The 22,876-nt window shown below is 40.1% G+C and overlaps 1 protein-coding gene across 2 annotated transcripts; it reads left to right on the forward strand.

The window, feature by feature from the left end:
* Positions 1-304: 304 nt before the first annotated feature.
* Positions 305-22,854, forward strand: TMEM156 (transmembrane protein 156). 2 transcript variants are annotated; one of them, XM_073608775.1, is made up of 6 exons: positions 308-482; positions 8,526-8,771; positions 12,003-12,248; positions 18,592-18,711; positions 21,065-21,160; positions 22,513-22,846. In XM_073608775.1, the coding sequence occupies exons 1-6, from the start codon at positions 389-391 to the stop codon at positions 22,587-22,589; spliced, it is 879 nt and encodes a 292-aa protein (XP_073464876.1). In that variant the 5' UTR covers positions 308-388; the 3' UTR covers positions 22,590-22,846. The 2 variants fall into 2 exon arrangements, with proteins under 2 accessions (XP_073464887.1, XP_073464876.1); XM_073608786.1 differs by lacking the exon at positions 18,592-18,711 and having other exon boundaries at positions 305-482; positions 22,513-22,854.
* The last annotated feature ends 22 nt before the right edge of the window (positions 22,855-22,876 follow it).

Consider the following 22,876-nt stretch of genomic DNA (forward strand, 5'->3'; position numbering starts at 1 on the left):
TCCATATAGTTCGTCTTTGAAATTATGGAACATATCTGAGATGTTGCATTCATTTCAAGAGACAAGGTCCTCTTTTAAACATGTCTTTCATTTGATGCCCAAGAATACTTTTTTGGTCAGTATTATAAAGAATTAAGTGCAATATAAAAATGCAGGAAGATTTATAACGATAAAGATAACAGAGATGAATAACTGAACATGCATGACTGTTTCACGTGCTAACAACTTGTATCTGATCTTTACTTCCCCTTCAAAAACTCGTGGCTTTTTTCTGTTGCTAATTGTGATCAGAACACAAAAATAAAGAGCTTGTTCTCGGTAAGGAAATGACTAAAGACTGTGCAGTGGGGAACGAGAAGTTCAGAATGTTACACAGTTACACGTGCATATGGTAATGGCAACATCTCCTCTGCTCAAAATCTTCTTAGGAATCATTTTACTTTGTATTGTCTGTATTCCTGAATGGTTCACAACTACTGAGGGTAAGTTAAACATTTCTCTGTATTTGCTTAAAAACAAAAACTGAATGTATACATTGTCATCTTATTAGTTTGCATTATTCACTAACATGCTGCAGACATTTGGTCAGTCTACTCACCAGGACCACCTTGCCCCGTTGTGCCATGTGGTACGGGCTATCTTGTCATGTTGTGGTACCTGCATAGCAGAAGTGTACAAACTATTTGTGCAGATTATGCAGCTTCACAAGGGCCCTCTTGTTCTTAGGGGCCCACCTATAAGGATATCGGTCAGGAGGGTACTAAAACTTCCTCTCTTGGTCATGTAGACTTGATCACTGCTCATTTTCAGGGCAGACAAGAAGCAGGAGAAAAATTAAGGTGACATCAAGGAAAAAGCACTTCTTTCACTCCCTGCAGACTAGCAATGAGATTTTCAGAATACTTTGCTAGTTTGCTTTTTAACACCATTTGGACTGCATGTGACAAAGTGACAAAATAATGAAGTTTCAAGCTAGTGCAAAGTCTAGGTTTCATACTTTTTAAAGAGCTTGTCCTTGGGCAACCAAAAAGTGTTCTTGCACAGAAACCTTTAGGATAATTATGGGTCATGTGTAAATAACTGTATTGCATCTATGGCTTAGCTGTTGTCCCAAAATGGAGAATATCAGTCACCAGTGTTACCAATCACCTGCAGCATTTTTTACTCATAAAACCTAGAAAATTTCCTGACAGAGCACATTTTTTTTTACTGACAACCTGAAAAGCCAGAACTCCTATTACAAACTAAGACAATCGATTTTGAAACAGTATAAACAGTAGGAAACATAAGGGGAATACAAAGACACTGAATTTCAAAAGAGCCAACTTCCCTAAACTACGATCCTTGCTAGAAGATAATAATTGGAATAAAATCTTAGGAACAAAGAACACGGAGGAAAAATGGGTATGCTTTAGGAGCATATTAAATAGGGGCATTAGCTAGTGCATCCCAATGGGAAATAAATGTAAAAGAGCTAATAAAAGTCCTGGGTGGCTTAATGACCAACGTAAAAATGCATATAAAAGCAAAATCCCAAGAAATTCTTCAAGTACATAAATAGTAAGAAAGGGAGGTCAGATCATATTAGTCCCATAAAGAATAATGAAGTGAATCTGGTTACTAAGGATGGAGAGATGGCGAAGATATTGAATTTATTCTTCTCCTCAGTCTTCACAAGGGAATCGGGGGGATTCAGTAACCAAAACTGCAATGTTTATCCTCATAACATGTCACAGGAAGCACCATCATGGCTAACAGAGGACAGAATTTGAAATGACTTGAAAAACTCAACATTAGTAAGTCACCAGGACCAAATGGCTTGCACCCGAGGGTCCTTAAGGAAATCAGTCAAGTAATTGCCAGACCATTGTTCCTAATTTTTACTGACAGTCTATTGACTGGAATGGTACCAGCTGATTGGAGAAAAGCCAATGTAGCACCAATATTTAAAAAAGGACCAATATACATCCCTGGGAATTACAGACCAGTTAGCCTAACATCAATTGTATGCAAGCTCTTGGAGGGGATGATAAGGAACTATATACAAGATTTTGGTAATGAGAATGTTATCATAATCAGCATGGATTCATGAAGAATTGTTCTTGCCAAACCAATCTATTATCCTTCTATGAGGAGGTGAGCTGCCATCTAGATAAAGGAAGGCCCGTAGATGTGGTGTATCTGGATTTTGCAAAAGCATTTGATACAGTTCCCCATAAAGGTTTACTGTACAAAGTAAGGTCCATTGGCATGGACCATAGGGTGAGTATATGGATTGAAAACTGACTACAGGGGCGAGTTCAGAGGGTAGTGATAAAGGGGGAGTACTCAGAATAGTCAGGGGTGGGAAGTCCTGGGACCAATCCTATTTAATTTATTCATAAACGACCTGGAGGATGGGATAAATAGCTCAATTTCTGTATTTGCGGACGATACTAAGCTAAGCAGGGCAATAACTTCTACGCAGGATGTGGGAACCTAGCAAGAAGATCTGAACAAATTAATGGGGTGGGCAACTACATGGCAAATGAGGTTTAATGTAGAAAAATGTAAAATAATGCATTTGGGTTGCAAAAATATGAATGCAATCTACTCGCTAGGGGGGAACCTCTGGAATAAGCTAGGATGGAAAAGGACCTGGGGGTCCTAGTAGATGACAGGGTCAGCAATGCCGTGCAATGCCAAGCTGCTGAAACCAAAACAAACAGAATATTGGCATGAATTAAAAAGAGGATTAACTCCAGAGATGAAACGATAATTCTCCCACTCTACACAACTCTGGTCCGGCCGCACCTGGAGTATGCTGTCCAGTTCTGGGCACCAGTCCTCAGGAAGGATGTGCTGAAACTGGAGAGAGTCCAGAGAAGGGCAACAAAACTAATAAAGGGTCTGGAGTATATTAGTTATGAGGAAAGGTTACGAGCACTGAACTTGTTCTCTCTGGAGAAGAGACGCTTGAGAGGGGATATGATTTCAATGTACAAATACCGTACTGGTGACCCCACAATAGGGATAAAGCTTTTCCGCAAAAGGGAATTTATTAAAGACACGTGACCATTCACTAAAATTAGAAGAAAAGTGGTTTAACCTTAACTGCATAGAGGGTTCTTTACTGTAATAGCGGTTAGGATGTGTAATTTTCTTCCACAGGCGATGGTTTCAGCGGGGAGCATTGATAATTTAAAAAACTATTAGATAGGCACCTGAACAAGCACAACATACAGGGATATACAATGTAATACTGACATAAAATCACACACACAGGTTGGACTTGATGGACTTGTGTCTTTTTTCAACCTCGCCTACTATGTCACTATGTAACACAATATAAAAACACTGACAATACCAATAACAAATTGCTTGACTGATTTACATTTAAAAAGTCAACAAAGTATGTCAAATTTTCAGCCACAAACAAATAAATTACTGATTTTTACAAACTGTCCCTAAATTTACTGACAGTTGGCAACCCTACCAGTCACTAAAAGGAAATTGAAAGGATTAAAGGAATTGAAGACAGAAAACTGAATTGCACACTCTAGGTGCAATTTTGGATAAAATCGTGTTTTGACCAGCTTCTGTATGTCTTGGATGGCAGTTGTGAATAGCAAAAAAAAAGTAAATGCCATAGAGGTCCAGCAGCAGGAAGGGTAAATATGCAAAGTAAAGTGGAGGTGTTGGCAAGTACAGCTGATGCTTTTGGTTGCCAGAGTGTCGCTTGTTAGTATATGTAGTGAACAAATATGTGCCAAATTGAATGAATAAATGAATGATAACATTACAGGTACTGGTTAGACATCGCAAGAGATTTTGATGATACAATGGTGCATAACTGACTAATATTTGGAAAAGGCTGGTGTAACTTTTGAATCATAAGGTACTGGCAGAATTTTTAATTTATAATTGTGTGGGGTTAGAAGAGGGAGGCCGCGGGTGATGTCAGACGTGACTGCTCCCCCCATACACATTACATCCGTGGGCAGGACTTCTTCAGCGTGGGTTTGGATTCACATCAACGGCCCGCTTGTATATGTACTACCATGGCAACCATCAATCAACGAATCAAGGGGAGCCGAACGATGAAAGATCAAACTAATAATAATTCTCTAAAACAGTGAAACCTATGTCACTCCTGCTAAAGCCAGAAATATGCAAGGGTGACACAAACCTCATTACATAATGATCTTAAAAAAGATGACAAAAAATCAGAAAAGATACAATAATACAAAAATACATAAAAAATTTCAAATTATATTTAAAACAAAATCAATCAAAAAATGAAAGTAGCTATTAGAAATGAACCAATTAATATCAAACTCTATATTCAAGCCAGCAGGCGTCATAACCTTAGTTTCGTAAATCCAAAAAGATTCATGACGACTTAACTAGCAAATGTAGTTACCTCCTTGTCGATGTCTAGAAACCTTCTCTATTCCCCAAAACTTCAAATGCTTTGGGTCAGGATGGTGGCACATTCTGAAATGTCTAGATACGCTGTGTGTTTTAAGGCCTTTCTTGATATGCTCACCCACACGTACATGTAAGGCCCTGGAGCTTCTCCCAATGTACTGTAGGCTACAATCGCATTCTAACATAAACTACACCCACTGTTGTGCAGGTGATAAGATCCTTAATTTAAAACTGTTTATGTGTGACTGACAAACTAAAAACTTTTAGTTTTTTATGTTATTTTTAGCATTTTTTACAAGTCGCACATCTGCCGCATGCATAAAATCCTGATAAGAAATTAAATGACTTGCTCTCCGTAATTCTAGACAGGTCAATAACTCCAGGAGCAAGACTATCTCTGAAAGAAGGTGCCTTATGGTAGATACATTTGAGACAACTAGGAAGCAATGGACCTAAGATGCGATTATATTTCAAAATAGGTCAATGCCTAGCTACATCCTTTTCAAACATTTTATACTGTATACTGTAATCCATTATCATCTTAAATTGATTAGTGGCAACATTCCTATTTTTTATTTTATCAGCTACAATGGTACTCCTATCAGTGACTCTGGCCCTCTTAATTTCCTTGGTGATAGCAGAGTGTGCATAACCTTTCTGTCTGAACCTAGACAATATTGAATGATCGAGACACATATCAAGTACTGAGTAGTGACCCCATGTTTAAATTCAAGGAGGCACTTCATTTCCGGATAGAGAGGGGTAAAAATAAGGGGATTTTAAGTCCTAAAGAGGCATTATATTTAGATCCTTTGTTCTGTAGAACGCCAATCACATATTTTTTGCCTAAATTAAACAAAAGTATAGAACAGCCTCCCGGCCATCCAATAGTCAATGGAATTGATTCAGTAACGGCGTGGTTAGGTCAATATATAGACTTTTTCTCCAGCCTCTGGTCACAAAAATGGAAGCATACTTGAGAGATACTAAACAAAGCATTGAGACATTGGATACCCTCATTTGTACTCCCACTAGTATATTGATAACTGATGGGGGATCATTATATACTATTATTGATCATGACGTTGCCTTGGTTTCAGTGGAATGGGCACTGGTTGGTGCTGATCTCACTAGAAAACATACCAAGTTTCTATTAAACAGTCTTAAGTTCTGTTTACTTAACAATTACTTTTGGTTTGATAGGCAATACTTCTTGCAGACCAGAGGCGTGGCGATGGGCACTCGTTTTGCTCCCAGTGTGGCCAATTTATGTATGGCCCACTGGGAGGAAGAGGTAGTCTTTTGCGATCGCCCTCCACAATTGATCTGCTATAGGAGGTACATTGATGATTTAGTGATGATATGGGAGGGTGACCTGTCTAGTCTAGATTTATTCATGAATAAACTGAATAGAAACACCAAGAATATTAAACTCACTTGGACTATTGATACACAGCAAATTACTTTTGTGGATTTAGAGATATTTAAGAAAGATAACAGTTTTCATACTAGGAATCACTTTAAATCCACTGACTGCAATGATTACATCCCTTTGAATAGCTGTCACCATCGTATGTGGCTGTGTAATATACCCAGAGAACAGTATAATAATAATAATAATAATAATAATAATAATCAGACTCCAACGGAATTGTTCGTCGGAGGAGGAATTTCTGTCCCAGTCTCACGTTTTGGCCACCAGGTTCAGACCTGGGTTATGCACACTCTGCTATCACCAAGGAAATTGAGAGGGCCAGAGTCACTGATAGGAGTACCATTGTAGCTGATAAAATAAAAAATGGGAATGTTGCCACTAATCAATTTAAGATGATAATGGATTACAGTATACAGTATAAATAGTTTAAAAAGATTGTAGCTAGGCATTGACCTATTTTGAAATATGATCGCATCTTAGGTCCATTGCTTCCTAGTTGTCACGAATGTATCTACCGTAAGGCACCTTCTTTCAGAGATAGTCTTGCTCCTGGAGTTATTGACCTGCCTAGAATTATGGAGAGCAAGTTTTTTAATTTCTTATCAGGATTTTATGCTTGCGGCAGATGTGCGACTTGTAAAAATGCTAAAAATAACATAAAAAAACTAAAAGTTTTTAGTTTGTCAGTCACACATAAACAGTATCAAATTAAGGATCTTATCACCTGCACGACAGTGAGTGTAGTTTATATGTTAGTATGCGATTGTGGCCTGCAATACATTGGGAGAAGCTCAAGGGCTTTACATGTATGTGTGGGTGAGCATATCAATAACATCAAGAAAGGCCTTAAAACACACAGCGTATCTAGACATTTCAGAATGTTCCACCATCATGACCCAAAGTATTTGAAGTTTTGGGGAATAGAGAACATTTCTAGACATTGACGAGGAGGTAACTACATTTGCCAGTTAAGTCGTCGTGAATCTTTTTGGATCTACGAAACTAAGGTTATGACGCCTGCTGGCTTAAATGTAGCGTTTGACCTTAATTGTTTCATTTCTAATAGGTAGTTTCATTTTTTGATTGATTTTGTTTTACATATAGTTAGATTTTTTTAATGTATTTTGTATTATTGTATCTTTTCTGATTATGGAAGATGGCCATGGATTGACGTCTAATGTATCATTAGTTTTTACTTTGTCAATTTTTTAATGTTTGGTTATTTTTTAGTAGCGTGCATCTTTAATAAGGGTTCTTTCCCTTTAAATTTTGAAATTAGAATGTCGTCGATTTTTTTGTCATCTTTTTTAAGATAATTATGTAATGAGGTTTGTGTCACCCTTGCATATTTCTGCCTTTAGCAGGAATGACATAGGTTTCATTGTTTTAAACTCAGAGAATTATTATTAGTTTGATCTTTCATCATTCGGCTCCCCTTGCACTGGATCATCGGCAGGACATTGATTGCGGTTGCGCCGCTCTGCCTGGTAGTACATATACGAGCGGGTCGTCGACGTGAATTTGAACCCGCGCTGAAGAAGTCCCGCTCACGGACGTAACGTGTACGGGGGGAGGAGTCACGTCTGACGTCACCCGCTGCCATCTTCCTGGTTAGAGACCAGTAATTGTACAATGTTCATTTGCCTGCACTCAGCTGGAGTGCTATATTTGTGAGTAGGATTTCTCTTTTTTTATCGAAAATAAACCTGTAAAACGGAGAGCACTAGATTCTTTTTCTTTGTCCTCATGTCTGGAGAGATTATCAGCTGGATCGTATGTGATCGGTACCCCAGGTGTGGGTCAAAGGCTGTGTGACCTTTTACAGGTCGAGTCTGTGAGGTGAGAGGCTTGAATATCTGTGATGGATGGGCTGTAATCACCACTTTACCATCTTGTCTGTCATCCATCATTGAACATAAGGAGGCACTCTTTGTTTGCTCTCACACAGGAATTTTCAACACTCGATAATTTTATATGGACTATTAATTTATTGCGTTGCACTATATTTTGTTTTATTATCTATCGAGGCTTTTTGGATTATCCTTAAGTGTCAGCTAGCAATACTATGTGTGTTCAAATTTTATTAATTTATATCTACGCTGAAAATTTGTTGTTTATATTTTGACCGACTTCGATGGCTGATGGCGCTGTGGCTATGAGTGATGACCGAAGTGTTCTGATGGGGGGGAGCGGGTCTCCCACTTGCAAGAACACAGTAGAACAACAGGGGAGATCACTGTACTAACATTGGTCTGTTAGTACAGCGGCTCCAACCTGAGCTGTCAGTTTTTTTTGTTCAGCCCAAAACTAGTGGTGTGTACTAGGCTTTAATCTTAAATTCCTTTGTCTTTGGCCCACAGAGAAGCCAAATAAGCCAGGGATTCGGAGGAGGAGAGGAGGAGCAGGTTGTACTTGGCTTGACTTTGCTTATTCCTACACAATGGCAAAGTTATAAATAGTTTTGTATTGTTTGAACACACTTCTTTGACATGGACAGATTTTGTGTGCAAATTAAAAGGGGCATTTATGAAAGCTTTGAAGATGAATTTGTAAATATAGCATAAGTCATAAAAACACACGCAATTGTGTCATATTATCAAATGAAATTGATTTCAAATCTTGATAAATGATGAGGAAAAGAAGCAAAACGTTAAATAAATCCATTTCCTTTTTTTTTCAGGTAACACCGTGTACTTATCCTGTATTCTTGTCTGCTTTGAAGAGTCCGCCTACCTTTCCACAGTGGTATCCAAGTCTATAATATGTCCTACACAAGAAAACAACACTAAATATGTTCAAGAGACTGTTAACATACAAAATAATATGGTATATACTGTAAATTTCAGTATATATATTAACACTACCCTATACCTCTGTGTACAACAAAGACACATTCATTCTGTATTTCAAGATATGAAGATACCAGGTAGGCATCAGGTGTTGAGTTTGTTAATGCACTGAAAAAGCAATACCAGACTAAGTCATTCTCCATAAACTGTGCAGTGTGCAATAATACACATGGCCCTTATCAATAAAGAGTGCTAATTCTTAGGATCAGTAATCCATAGCTACCAAACAGAACCCCTTATGTGCTAGCGTAAAGCTAAATTACAGGTATAGTTGTTTTTGCATAGTTACATTGTTTCAGCTTGGATCAATGTAACTATGCATGAGCCAAACCACATGGAACCTGGAAATCCAGATGTGGGGCTGCTTTTCTCTCTATACAAGTTAATGCAAAAATGGCTTCCCAGATAGTAAGGATAACTTGTCACAAATTTGTGGCTGTGTTCAATTGTAAGTCTATTAACTTGCTGAACATTTTTACTGGCAAGTTGTACACTTGCAGAGCACTTGAAGCACAAGTTCTAGTTGACACTTTTCCAATTTGTAGCAAATTTGTGGGACAAGTCCCTAGCAAGAGCAAAGTTGCAGTGGTGAGTCTACAGCAAGAGCTCTGCAGGTCACAGTGACCCCTGTGGCATAGCTGCCAACATTGTAAAAAAAAAATGTGGGACACTTTTATGGCTGTAGGCGGAGCCGTACAATAATTAGGGGGCGTGGCATTCGTTTGTAGGCATGTCTTAGGGAAAATATACAAGCGCGCCGCGGGAAAAATGGGCGTGGTTTACGCAGCATAGTGGGCGTGGCTTAAATGGCCATGGCTCAAGAGGGTGTGGTTAGAGTCTGAGATGAATGAGGGATGGAGTGGGAGAGAGGGAGGGAGGGGGAGAGGGGGAGAGGGATTAGAGGGGGAGAGGGAAATAGCGGGACAGCAGCTCCAGATCCTACACAATAAAAATATGTGTATTCTAGAAAGTTTAACAATCAGCAGGTAAAGATACTCCAAACACCTGGTGTTAACACTTCAATTATCCCGGCACCATGGTTGTTATGGTGTCAGGATGATTGAAGTGCAATATTTCTATTATTACATTGTAATATAAAATGAAATCATTCAACTCACCATAATGCAGAATCAGTGGGATCCCTGAGCGTGTCGCCTGCCACCAGCCATCCGTCCTTGCGTCAAATGTCCCAGCAGAGTCCATCCTTGCATCAGTTGCCCCCAGCGGAGCCCCCCTTACATCAGATGTCCCCAGCAGAGCCCCCCCTCACATCAGGTGTCCCCGGCGGAGCTCCCCCTCACATCAGGTGCCCCCAGTGGAGCCCCCCTTACATCAGATGTCCCCAGCGGAGCCCCCCTCACATCAGGTGTCCCCGGCGGAGCTCCCCCTCACATCAGGTGTCCCCGGCGGAGCCCCCCCTCACATCAGGTGTCCCCGGTGGAGCCCCCCTCACATCAGGTGTCCCCGGCGGAGCCCCCCCTCACATCAGGTGTCCCAGGCGGAGCCCCCCCTCACATCAGGTGTCCCCGGCGGAGCCCCCCTCACATCAGGTGTCCCCGGCGGAGCCCCCCTCACATCAGGTGTCCCCGGCGGAGCCCCCCCTCACATCAGGTGTCCCAGGCGGAGCCCCCCCTCACATCAGGTGTCCCCGGCGGAGCCCCCCTCACATCAGGTGTCCCCGGCGGAGCCCCCCTCACATCAGGTGTCCCCGGCGGAGCTCCTGCTCACATCAGGAGGCCCCGGCGGAGCTCCCCCTCACATCAGGTGTCCCCGGCGGAGCCCCCCCTCACATCAGGTGTCCCCGGCGGAGCTCCCCCTCACATCAGGTGTCCCCAGTGGAGCTCCCCCTCACATTAGGTGTCCCCAGCGGAGCCCCCCTTGCATCAGGTGTCCCCGGCAAACCCCCCCTCACATCAGGTGTCCCCAGTGGACCCCCCCTCACATCAGGTGTCCCCAGTGAACCCCCCTCACATCAGGTGTCCCCAGTGGACCCCCCCTCACATCAGGTGTCCCCAGTGGAGCCCCCCTTGCATCAGGTGTGTGTCCCCAAAGGAGCCCCCCCTCACATCAGGAGTCCCACAGCGGTGCGCCCCCCCAGGGTGTCCTAGCAGTGTTGTCCGCAGCATGGCTAGAACCCCTGCCCCTTTTCATATCAGACAGGAAGACGGCTGGGGGGGGCTAGATGGAGCTCCTGCATCGCCACCCACCCTCCGCCCCGTTCCGCCTACCCCCCCTGCCCCGCTGCCAGTCTGATATGGAAAGGGGCGAGGCGGGGTGAGGCGGAGCGGGGCGGAGGGTGGGCGGCGACGCAGGAGCTCCGTCTAGCCCCCCCCAGCCGTCTTGCTGAACTTCATCAAAATGGTGGCCGGCGGAGACATTGTCTCTGCCGGCCGCGGACCTCTAGCGGCAGCGGCGAAGAACCGGATTTCTCTGTACATTTCCCGGGACACCAGAAATTCGGGAATGCCGTCCAAGTCCCGGGAATGTCCTGGGAAATCCGGGACAGTTGGCAAGTATGCTGTGGTGGGATGACTATTGCACAACATAACTGAACCAGAACTTGCAGCAGACTTGCAGAATGTTTGCAAAGAAAGTTGATCTGGAGTCATGCAATGCGGACTTTCTGCAATTGTGCAACAAACTTGTGAAGCCTGTTAAGTCTAGCAATAATTTAGAAAGTCAATTTCAAACTTGCAGCTCAATTGCTTGCTATCTGGGTTGAAGCAGGTTGATGCAGCTTAGAGGTAAGTGTGCCTGTCAGTTAACATTGAATGAGCTCAAAAGTGTCTCATATGCAAGATGAATGCACTTGAAAGCAAACTGCACTTACCCATTGACACAACCTAAAATTTCGTCTACACCATCCCTTAGGGCTTGTTCACACTAGTGTTTGGGTAGGAAAACCCCACAGCTGAGCTGCGCTTTGTCCACCTCTCAACCACTACCCCCTTTGGCTGCAAAAGCAGTAGCAGGGGTTGTACACCTTTTGTGGCATGAATTATACCCCCTGTGACTTTTGACTTTTAAGTAAATGGGCCTCACTGCAGCCGCCCCACAACTGCATGCAATGCACTAGACTAGTGTGGGCTTCAAGGGGTTCAAACGGGTGGTGAGGACACCTCCTCACCACCTGTCAAATGCTCTCTGAAGAGTGATCTAAACAAGGATAGTTCCTCAGAGGACAAAGCTAGCTTAAGTGACCCCCTACAGTGCAGGAAATGAAATACCTGGCTGAATGCTGTGTGCATTTTAAATAGTCCAAAATGTAGTAAGCATGAACAATATATTTTTCATATTTGTTGGCACAGAAAACACAACTTATTTCTCGCTGGAGGTTAGTGGAAAATATCGTGTTTACGCAAAAGAAGAGTCACACTTCACACTGGTGAATATAGAGGACAGAGATCCATCTCTACCATTCTCCTTTGAGATCCATGTTAAAAATACTACAGGACCTGATGGGATTATTGATGATATGGATTTTAAAAATGAAGGAATGAAGACTCATGATGACTTTATTAATATATCACTAAATTTTGAACGTCAGGTTCCATGTAAGTACAGATGATGACTTTATGAAACAATAAAAATAATTAATATAACAATGTACAATATGTCACAAATTCATATTAGTCTCACTTTACTAAGTGTCCTGTATTCATACTTTTAAACTTGTTTTTTTTTTTTTTTTTTTTATACTTTTAAACTTTAAATCATACAATTCTTGACCTTTCTAGCTGCTTTTAAAGTGAAGTTCTTCTTTCTCAAAGATCTGCAAAGATCACACCAAGGAGTCTTGAGTTGGGTTTGGGTCCATTTTTCACCTTATGCCAACCGTGTAACGCATATACAGTGCCTTGAAAAAGTATTCATACCCCCTGAAATTTTCCACATTTTGTCATGTTACAGCCAAAAACTTAAATGCATTTTGTTGGAATTTTATGTGATAGACCAAAACAAAGTGGCACATACTTGTGAAGTGGAAGGAAAATGATAAATGATTTTCAACATTTTCTACAAATAAATATCTGAAAAATGTGGCGTGCATTTGTTTTCAGCCCCCCTAAGTCAATACTTTGTAGAGCCACCTTTCACTGCAACTACAACTGCAAGTTTTTTTTGGGGTATGTCTCTACCAGCTTTGCACACAAGAGAGTGACATTTTTGCCCATTCTTATATGCAAAATAGCTCAAGCTCTGTCAGATCGGATGGGGAGCGTCTGTGGGCAGCAATTTTCAAGTCTTGCCACAGATTCTCAATTGGACATAGGTCTGGACTTTGACTGGGCCATTCTAACACATGAATATGCTTTGATCTAAACCATTCCATTGTAGCTCTGGCTGTATGTTTAGGGTCATTGTCCTGCTGGAAGGTGAACCTCCACCCAGTCTCAAGTCTTTTGCAGACTCTAATGCCGCGTACACACGAGCGGACTTTACGGCGGACTTTGCCCGGCGGACTGGATTTCGTCGGACAATTCGATGTGTGTGGGCTCCAGCGGACTTTGTTTTCTCAAAAGTTGGACGGACTTAGATTTTAAACTTGTTTAAAATGTATCCGTTGAAATCGAGTCCGGTCGAAAAGTCCGCTCGTCTGTATGCTAGTTCGACGGACAAAAAGGCACGCTAGGGCAGCTATTGGCTACTGGCTATGAACTTCCTTGTTTTAGTCCGGTCGTACGTCATCACGTACGAATTCGACGGACTTTGGTGGATTGTGTGTAGGCAAGTCCGTTCATTCACAAAGTCCGTCGGAAAGTACGTCGAAAAATCCGCCGGGCAAAGTCCGCCGTAAAGTCCGACCGTGTGTACGCGGCATAACAGGTTTTCTTCTAAGATTGCCCTGTATTTGGCTCCATCCATCTTCCCATCAACTCTGACCAGCTTTCCTGTTCCTGCTGAAGAAAAGCATCCCCACAACATGATGCTGCCACCACCATGTCTCATAGTGGGGATGGTGTGTTCAGGGTGACGTGCAGTGTTAGTTTTCCACCACACATAGCATTTTGCTTTTAGGCCTAAAAGTTAAATTGTGGTTTCATCTGACCAGAGCACCATCTTCCACATTTGCTGTGTCCCCCACATTGCTTCTAGCAAACTGCAAACGGGACTTCTTATGACTTTCTTTCAACAATGGCTTTCTTCTTGCCACTCTTCCATAAAGGCCAGATTTGTGGAGTGCATGACTAATAGTTGTCCTGTGGACAGATTCTCCCACCTGAGCTGTGGATCTCTGCAGCTCCTCCAGAGTTACCATGGGCCTCTTGGCTTCTTCTCTGATTAATCCTCACCTTGCCTGGCCTGTCAGTTTAGGTGGACAGCCATGTCTTGGTAGGTTTGCAGTTGTGCCATACTCTTTCCATTTTTGGGTGATGGATTGAACAGTGCTCCATGAGATGTTCAAAGCTTGAGATATTTTTTTATAACCTAACCCTGCTTTAAACTTCTCAACAACTTGGCCTTCATGATGCTGTTTGTTCACTAAGGTTCTCTAACAAACCTCTCAGGGCTTCAACCCTTTGCAGTAAATGATAACTTTTATCACTGTAAATACTTCATCACTGCACATTGTATGATTCAAAAGATAATTAGAATATTTTTTTTTGTTGGGGCATTACAGTTCTGTGTTAAGGCTCTATAAAAAAAATATAAGTCTACTTTACCCATTTGCATGTTTTTGCAGTCCCTTTTCATGAGCAGGAACCACAGTAGCTAGTGATACTAAACACACACTGTTTATTTTATATTGCCCCTTCTATTTCTGTATGTGGATGATGGCAATGTAATTTATTTTAATAAAAAAAAACATCTAAAAACCTTTTTCCTAATAAATATACAGGTGTCACATGACCAAGCTCTTTCCCAGCCTGTCTGCTGGGAAACATGAGCAGGAGGAGTTTCTAGTCCTCTGCCGCTGGTCACATGTTCAAAAAAAAAAAAACAGCCTTTGGAATACCGAGTAAAAATAAATAAATAATATCAATAAACTGTTTTAAATCGTCATACAAATATATATTTGAAATCAAATCTTTATTATTCTGTGGAAATAACATGGTGTGGCTGGGTTTCTGCCAGTCACAGGCTGTGTCACGCCCCTACAGCTGGTGTTTTAGAATAAGAGGGAGGTGAAGCCACTATTAATCTACATGTAATATCCTGCCCCATTGTGTTTAGCTGATTAGTGGGTATGGAGGAGGAGGGAGGGAGTGGGCTATTATTTACCATTGTGTATATGCCCACATGTGTGACTCTATAGTCACATGGGCTGCCCCGATGTGATAGGGAGGAAATGCTCAGCATAGAAATTCACTGAAACTGAGCATGTGCAGAGTTGCCACCACAGTTGAAAATTCCCTAGCTAATCTGGGGACATGAACAGAAGGGGGAGATAGAGAACAGAGGGATCAACCAGGTTTTTTGCAGAATGCAGAAAACAAATCTCATAGGGACTGAGTGACTATGAACAGCAAGTAATATGACATTTATTAATAGTTTTTTATGATGTCGGTTTAATTACACTTTAGTAATAACTGTAATACCCAGCTCCAAAGTAAACTCTGGATCTTTTTCATCACCACGACTGTCCTGATAATGTAAGTGTTGAGACCTACATTGTTATCATTTTTACAGCGGAGTCTTGCTCTGCATTCTAGAAGCTGCTGCTGTTGCTCTGACATTGTCTACAAACAGTGTATGCAGCCATCACAGATAAATATATTGTAACAAAATTACAAGTAATTTTTTTTTCAAATAATTTTTTTTTAGATTTTACCCCTTAAACAGAATCATCCTCGATTAATGAATGCGCTCCTCTTCTCCTATTAAGTATTATTTTTTAGCTGATTTTTTTTGTACTTTTAGTTTTTTTAATACCATTGTAAAGCCATTATTGGTTAGAAAAGTATAAAATAGAGTTTGCACTTCAGAATTAATAGTTGTTTTAAACCTATCACTGGCCAAAACAAAACAAAACAAAAGCATATGTTTTGTTACATCTGCCTGTAGATTGCGTAGATTGCATAGAAGTTAAATTGTTTTTTGCAACTCATCAATGACAAAAGCCATGTCTGTACTGAAAAATATATATGTGTTATTTTGGAATCATAAGTTGTGACAAAGCTATTGCTGAATAAAATTACTCAAAAAGAAAATTTAAAAATGGTCTATAAGGGGTATGCATTGACATTTTTAAATGGTCTATAAGGGGTATACATGTACTGTATGGAAAATTGTTTTGTTATTTACATGATTACACATTATATTAACTGATAATTATTTGGTTGTTAATTTTGGCTTGATTAAACGACCTAACAGATTTTGAAATAAGTAACTGATTTAGAAAACCTGTATGTAGCAGTGTTTGTGTGTTTCTCTCTGTGATATCCCTCTGCCTGTCGCAGGTTGATGTGGGTACAAGGAGCAGCCTATTTATCATTCTTCACAGCCCATCCGCTTATGTACAGTGGTCATTGTGAATGTAATATGTAAACAGGAAAATATAATGGTATTGGTTTGGTAAATGTTTTTTTATTTTTTTTATTATTGTTTTAAAATGTTTATGTTATTTAAGTGTTTAAAGACAAAAAAGGGGGCATGGGACTTTAAATGAGGTGGGTCACAGATTAGGCAAAACTGTTCAAGGAGGGGGGTCGGGACTTTAAATGAGGCATTGGCTGCAACCAGATAGAATAAATTATAATAGTATTTAATTAACAGGTATATATAAATTCATTCATATCAAATAAATCATGAATATGTAACATACCATAAATATACATAACCATATATATAATAATTCCCATTGACACAATTAATCCTCCCTGGTTCCACATGGGCAATATATAAAAAAAGTATAAAATCAATCATTTTCCTGAAAAACCCCAATGGGTATCCAGATGATATGAGTTATGGTGACGTCGCATCTAGGAAAGCTCTACGCGTTTCGTGGAACCCTCCACTCATCAGGAGAAATGCGGGGTACGTCTAGTTGCATCTGGAAAATACATAACCAGAAGACTAAGCCATAAGTGGAGGGGAGAAATGGGGTGAAAATGGAAAAATAACAAAAAGGTAAGGCTTGCACATGTCTGCACCTACCCACTGTGCGCTGGTTGGATTGCCCCTGCCCCGTGGGCTTTGGGATCTGATGACTATTGGTGGTTCTGTCATTGCCGGAAGCTGCGATGCGTGTTTGGGTTCCTCCCCTTCCCCCCTGTTGGGTGGTGGGGGTGGACACCTGACGCACATCGACACCACGCTATGCGTGCGGTGCGCGTGACGTCACCGAAGTGCCGTGCACTGACGGACGCTTTCTCCATCTGCATTGAGGACTTGGACGCCTATTCCGGAGCGGTCCAGCTCAGTTTGGCGCCCTTTGTTACCTCTTCACACCTTGCGTGATGTTGGTGTGGAATTTCCAGCGGGGTACATATACCTTGGGAAGCAGCTTCTTTCCACTTTTTGCTTTCTACTCACCTGCAAGCACATGCACGTGGTTTCATGTTTCTTGCAATGATTGTAGCCATCACCTGTTGTCACTGTTTCCCTTCATTGGGCTATTCTAGGCTTTCTCTGGTGCTTATACCTATTTTACTTCATATTATGGTAACGATCATTTGTCACCATTCTTATGCACCTATTTACTATATATTTATGCACCTAGCCTTACTATTTCTGACATCCCTTTGGGCCTTCGGCCTCACTATATACATATTTCAAATCCACACCAGTTTCCCCACCCTTTCTAATCCCTGGATCTATTATCCTACTTTTTTATCTAATTTATTTTATTTTACTTTTTCTTGGTATTTTAGGTCTTTTCTTTTCACATATGCTTGCCCACTGCTGTATGTGCCGACCTCTTTGCTGTTGGACCACTACCTCAGCTCCCGTTTAGATGCCTCCACCTTGTCCTCGGCTCCATACCCATGGGACTGGCACACAGGGCTGTTTTGCAAGGTACAGTGGGGGAACATTCATTGTGTTTTTGCCTTCTCATTTTTGTTATTTTTCCATTTTCACCCCATTTCTCCACTCCACTTATGGCTTAGTCTTCTGGTTATGTATTTTCAAGATGCAACTATACGTACCCCGCATTTCTCCTGATGAGTGGACTGGAGGGTTCCATGAAACGCGTAGAGCTTTCCTAGATGTGACGTCACCCATACTCATATCATCTGGTTACTCATTGGGGTTTTTCAGGAAAATTATTGATTTTATACTTTTTTATACATTGCCCATGTGGAACAAGGGAGGATTAATTGTGTCAATGGGAATTATTATATGTACGGTTATGTATATTTATGGTATGTTACATATTCATGATTTATTTGATATGAATTCATTTATATATACCTGTTAATTAAATACTAGTATAATTTATTCTATCTGGTTGCAGCCAATGCCTCATTTAAAGTCCCGACCCCCCCTCCTTGCACTATTATACTTAGGGATGGAGGTACTTGATGGTAATTTAGTCATGACCTCATTCAAAGTCCCGCCCTTCTTCTTCTCAATTAACAGACTAGGCACAACTAGGATACAATTGATCATTTATTATAAATTCATGATATACAAAAATACGTAAAAAATATGTAATATATTTATGCAAAAAGTCGTATAATTATTATATTACATATTTTTTCATGTATTTTTGTATATCATGAATTTATAATAAATTATCAATTGTATCCTAGTTGTGCCTAGTCTGTGAGCCACCTCATTTAAAGTCCCATGACCACTTTTTTTTGTCTTTATATGTATAAACCGGGATGGAGGTGAGCCATGGTGTATGTTCCAGATCATTTTTTTCTTGTTTCTATGTTATTTAAGTGATTATTTTTTATCTTTTACCTTTTTCAATATTTCTGTCATACATTTTTTTCCATTCATATATAGACTATAAAGGGACCCTTGGCATCATTTGGCTGTCTTTGATCCCACTTGTTGTTGTAGGTGGTTTTATATTTATTGCCTGCAAAGTATTAAAGGAGAAGACAACTGTTCCAACTATATTTTGTAAGTAAAAATACTTTACTGTGTAAAGGAATACTCTTAGGATAGAAATAGAGAAACTGTCATTGCTGACATGTCTTTCTGGACCTTTGTCCTGATCTTTGCTTAACTGTTTAAATACAAAACAATTAGGGGAGGTGTCCCATCTTCACTAGCTACATGCTCCAGGTCAATGACTCATTTAATGGTGAAAGAAGAATGATGGTGAAAGCCACAAAGTTCTATGTGTTTGAGCTGTTAACTATTGCTTCTTAAAATATACAACTACTCCTTTTAGTGTATTCCTTAATATATTCCAATAATACAAGTTTTTCTAGCCAGGCTTCTGAGGGGGTCTGCGGGTAAAACAATACATTTAATGATCATTTTACAAAGCTGCACACATTTATCATATCTACTAAGGCCCCTTGACTGCATAGGCTATTTTCTGAAAAAGATGAACTTAGCCTTTAAAGTTGACCTAGCATCAGATATAGTTTGTCATGTTAAGTGCATCCATGCAAAGTAATGTGTTAAGGTAACAGTTAGAACCCTTTAAAATATCTTCATCTGTTTCTTCTGCAAAAGTACTGAGCTATTTTTCCTAGGCACCAATAAATATTAGCATCTACTTCTTGGACTGAGATGCTGGAGCAGAGATGACACAATCATGTAGATTCTATACAGTTCTTAGCTGTGTTCATCTGCAGATTAGCTCCCCCATACAGTATTTTATCTTGTGATTCCCTACATAGTTACAGTGTTGAAGTCTGATCACTGGATGAGAGGAAATGCTTATTTTACCTATAGCAGATTGATGACATGATCTCAGCCTTGACAGTCACTTGTCTGGAGTTAAAAGACAGCTTTTTAATGACCAGAGGTACAGATTTTTTTTTTTAAAGTATACCGTTACTATATATTGTAAAATGTGAGGAATTTATGCAGATATGTAAAGCCACTAAAGACCTATTCATTACCATAAGCACACTTTATGAGTGGATGCGATATGGTGCTATTCATTCTGAATACGCACCTTGCAGATGGACTGATGTGCATTTCAGTGCTACATTTACCTTTTTGGTGTGTTTTGGTGCAGCCAATTCCAATTATTAGGCTGCTTTAATGAAACTTGCATTACCTGTGGCATAAAGCATGTGTGCTGGCGCAGCGCTGTGATGCCAATGGGCCATGAAAGGTCCACTTTAAAATCAGAGTAAGAGCCTCCTTTGTAAGTTGAGAGGTAAATGAAGACAGTACATAGTTAGTCCTATAATTAAAAGTAATTGTTAAAAAAAATAAGTAGTGTTAAATGAATAAGTATTGTTAGTGTGGTTCATTCCAAAGTCCAAAGAGTATGTGGAGAGGTGCATGAAGTCTGCAGAAATGCATTCTCTGGAAAGTCGCCCTTCGTACATTATGCAACTGTATAACAAAGCAGGGGTGCTCGGATCACAAGAATATGCTTGTTATTTTACAAACCTTTGGCTGTTAAAATGCTTTCTATATTCAGTCCTTAGCCCTTAACCCACAAGAGGATTAAACTTTGCAGACATTCATCGAAAATGAAATATTTTATTGCAGGCAGACTTGCGTCATAAAGAATTATTCCAGCTTGCTAAATGTTCCTATTTTTCCAGCTATATTGTATATTAAAACTGTCTCAGCATCACCTTTGTAATTTATCCATAAACATGAGATGACAGTCACCCTGTCTGGCTGTATTTGGTAAGACTGTGTGACTGTGTCATGTTAGATGCCAATGGCCAAAGGCATAACTGTGTATGATAGGCCTTCTAGCAAAGCCTTTAAAAGGTTTTACATCTTAAAGGCAATCTCTCAAATAGTAAAAATGCTGTTTGCTTTCATAGTAACAATATAGAGTTTCTAAAACTGTATAATTAATTTAATCAAAGTATGCTTTTGCTGCCTACCTACTATATATAACTATATAGTCTGCTTGTGGGCCCCACAGCAGTCGCATGTTCTGGTATTCCTATAGTTATACACTTGCCACTGACCAATACTTTTTGAGGAATAGTCTGTGAATTATTCTTCAACCCTTCTCTAGAAATGTTACTATGAATGCTGAACATTGATGAGCAAGTGCTTTGCCTGAGAGTCACTTAAAATCCCACCCCAGCCCACCCCAGCCCAATTATACTCACCTTCCCTCCTTTTCTGTCTATTCTTTTGCTCATCAGTCCTAATCCTGTAAGATACAGTGTAAGAGCATGAACAGAGTTGATCATGTCATCCTTCCCTTAAATGACAATGCTCTGGCTGGTGTTCGGTGCATCATGGAAGGCTATATATACCCTATATACTATAGAAAAAAAAAAGTTCATGCATATCTTTAAATACTATCTTAAAATAGGTAAAAGAAAATCAGCAAGTCTGAAAAGATGCAAAGATAAACAAAACAGAATGTCACCAAAAAGACACTGCTTACCAGAAGATCATCAGAAATACGGTAAGCTTAGACGGAAACCTACTGTTAATGCTATAATATAGCTACAAATCATACAATTTACAGGAAAATTTTTGCAAGGAAAGATGTAGGCTGCCATCTCTGGCCTCTCCTGAAACAATCAGTCTCCTGACTGTCATGATTCAGTGATGACTTTTTGAACCCTTGACATGTAGTGCTGATATAGACACAGATACGATTTGCAGCACAATTTACATTCTAGTCTATGGCAGTGAAATCATGCTGAAGTCCTAAATAAGTAATACATGAACTATTTCTCAAATTGCACTACTTGAAATTGTACCTATTAAGACAATGCCATAAAAAACACATTAGATGCTACTTCAGGTACGATTTGTAAATCGCATGTCATATCTGAAGTCGTACCAGTGCGACTGACGGCAGAAACAGTGTGCACAAATTGGAAATTTGAGCTTTGCTTGTTACATGTTTTTTCAGGGTTATTGACTCAAAAATTAGAGACAGCCAAGCATTTTTATATGAAAGTCTGCAACATAATTTAACTACTTATTAAGGAAATGTCAGCCATTCTACCTTAAGTACATTTCCCCATTTTGGGGGAAGACAGCAGGCTTTTAGGCCACTACGTAGGATTACACCATTGGTTCCCAATCTCAGTCCTCCAGTACCCCTGCTTTAAATCATTGTCAATGGCTTACTATTTATGACAGCTATTTTATCTAGGGAAAAGTCCTTGAGAGCTGAGGTTGGGAACCATCTCTTTTTCAACTTTTATTTGGGAGAAGAATGGAGATCTAACTGGAGATCTAGCCTGTAAATATTCCAAAGTAACAGCCAAGGGATGCAGGATATAATATTTCTGTGACTTGCTTTTCTAATGTATTATTCATATGGCTGGTGAAAACAGTAGCTGGACAGAAAAGTCAAGCTCATTGCCTGCCACAATTATTCCTGCAAGGAGGGCAAATTTCACTAGTGTGATGGACCACGGTAAAGACCCTTCAAACTATTGAACCCTACTCATCCCACAAAAAAATAGAAATACAGGATTGGCTGGAGTTTGCTTAGGGGCTCTCTTACTTATTAGAGTTTATTTTTATAATATTTTATATTTTTGATACATTCGAAGAGAAGTTTGAGCCTTCACTATATTTTGTATAAATTTGAATAGATTGCATGGTTATGCACAGCCAGTGAAGAAAATGATAGCAGCTGGACAATGGATTGGAGGACTTCCTTTGGTTCCTAATAGTATGAAGTTGTAGCTGTTTAAGAAAGCTTATGTTCAGGCTATTTTATAGCAGAATACCATGCATATTGCTTAGATCCCACTATCTCCTTCTTATAGCTGTATTTTTCTTTTTATATTGTAGAAGGTAAAACAAATCCAAGGTCATACTCAGCACTCGCGCTCCCTACAATTGCTGAACATCTGGAGACAGCTACGTGATCTACTTCAGCCTTTTACACAGTAGAAGCTGCTGCTGCCACATGGGCATTTCACTTGTTTTGAAGGCAAATTCATTGCCTAAAATTTAGACAGATTTCAATTTACAGTTAAATGGTTGCTATATTTATTTTCTTGGTAAACTGTATGCTCTGATGCAAGAATTCATCATGCGATAATCGAAATACCTTTAGATTCTTATTCGCCTGAATAAATACCACTGGAAAATAGGGAATAAAAAATAAAAGTTGTATTTGCAAGTCATTATTTACTTTCTGTTGTATTGTTCT

This window comes from Aquarana catesbeiana, linkage group LG01 (assembly GCF_042186555.1).
Source record: "Aquarana catesbeiana isolate 2022-GZ linkage group LG01, ASM4218655v1, whole genome shotgun sequence".
In the NCBI taxonomy this organism is placed as follows: domain Eukaryota; kingdom Metazoa; phylum Chordata; class Amphibia; order Anura; family Ranidae; genus Aquarana; species Aquarana catesbeiana.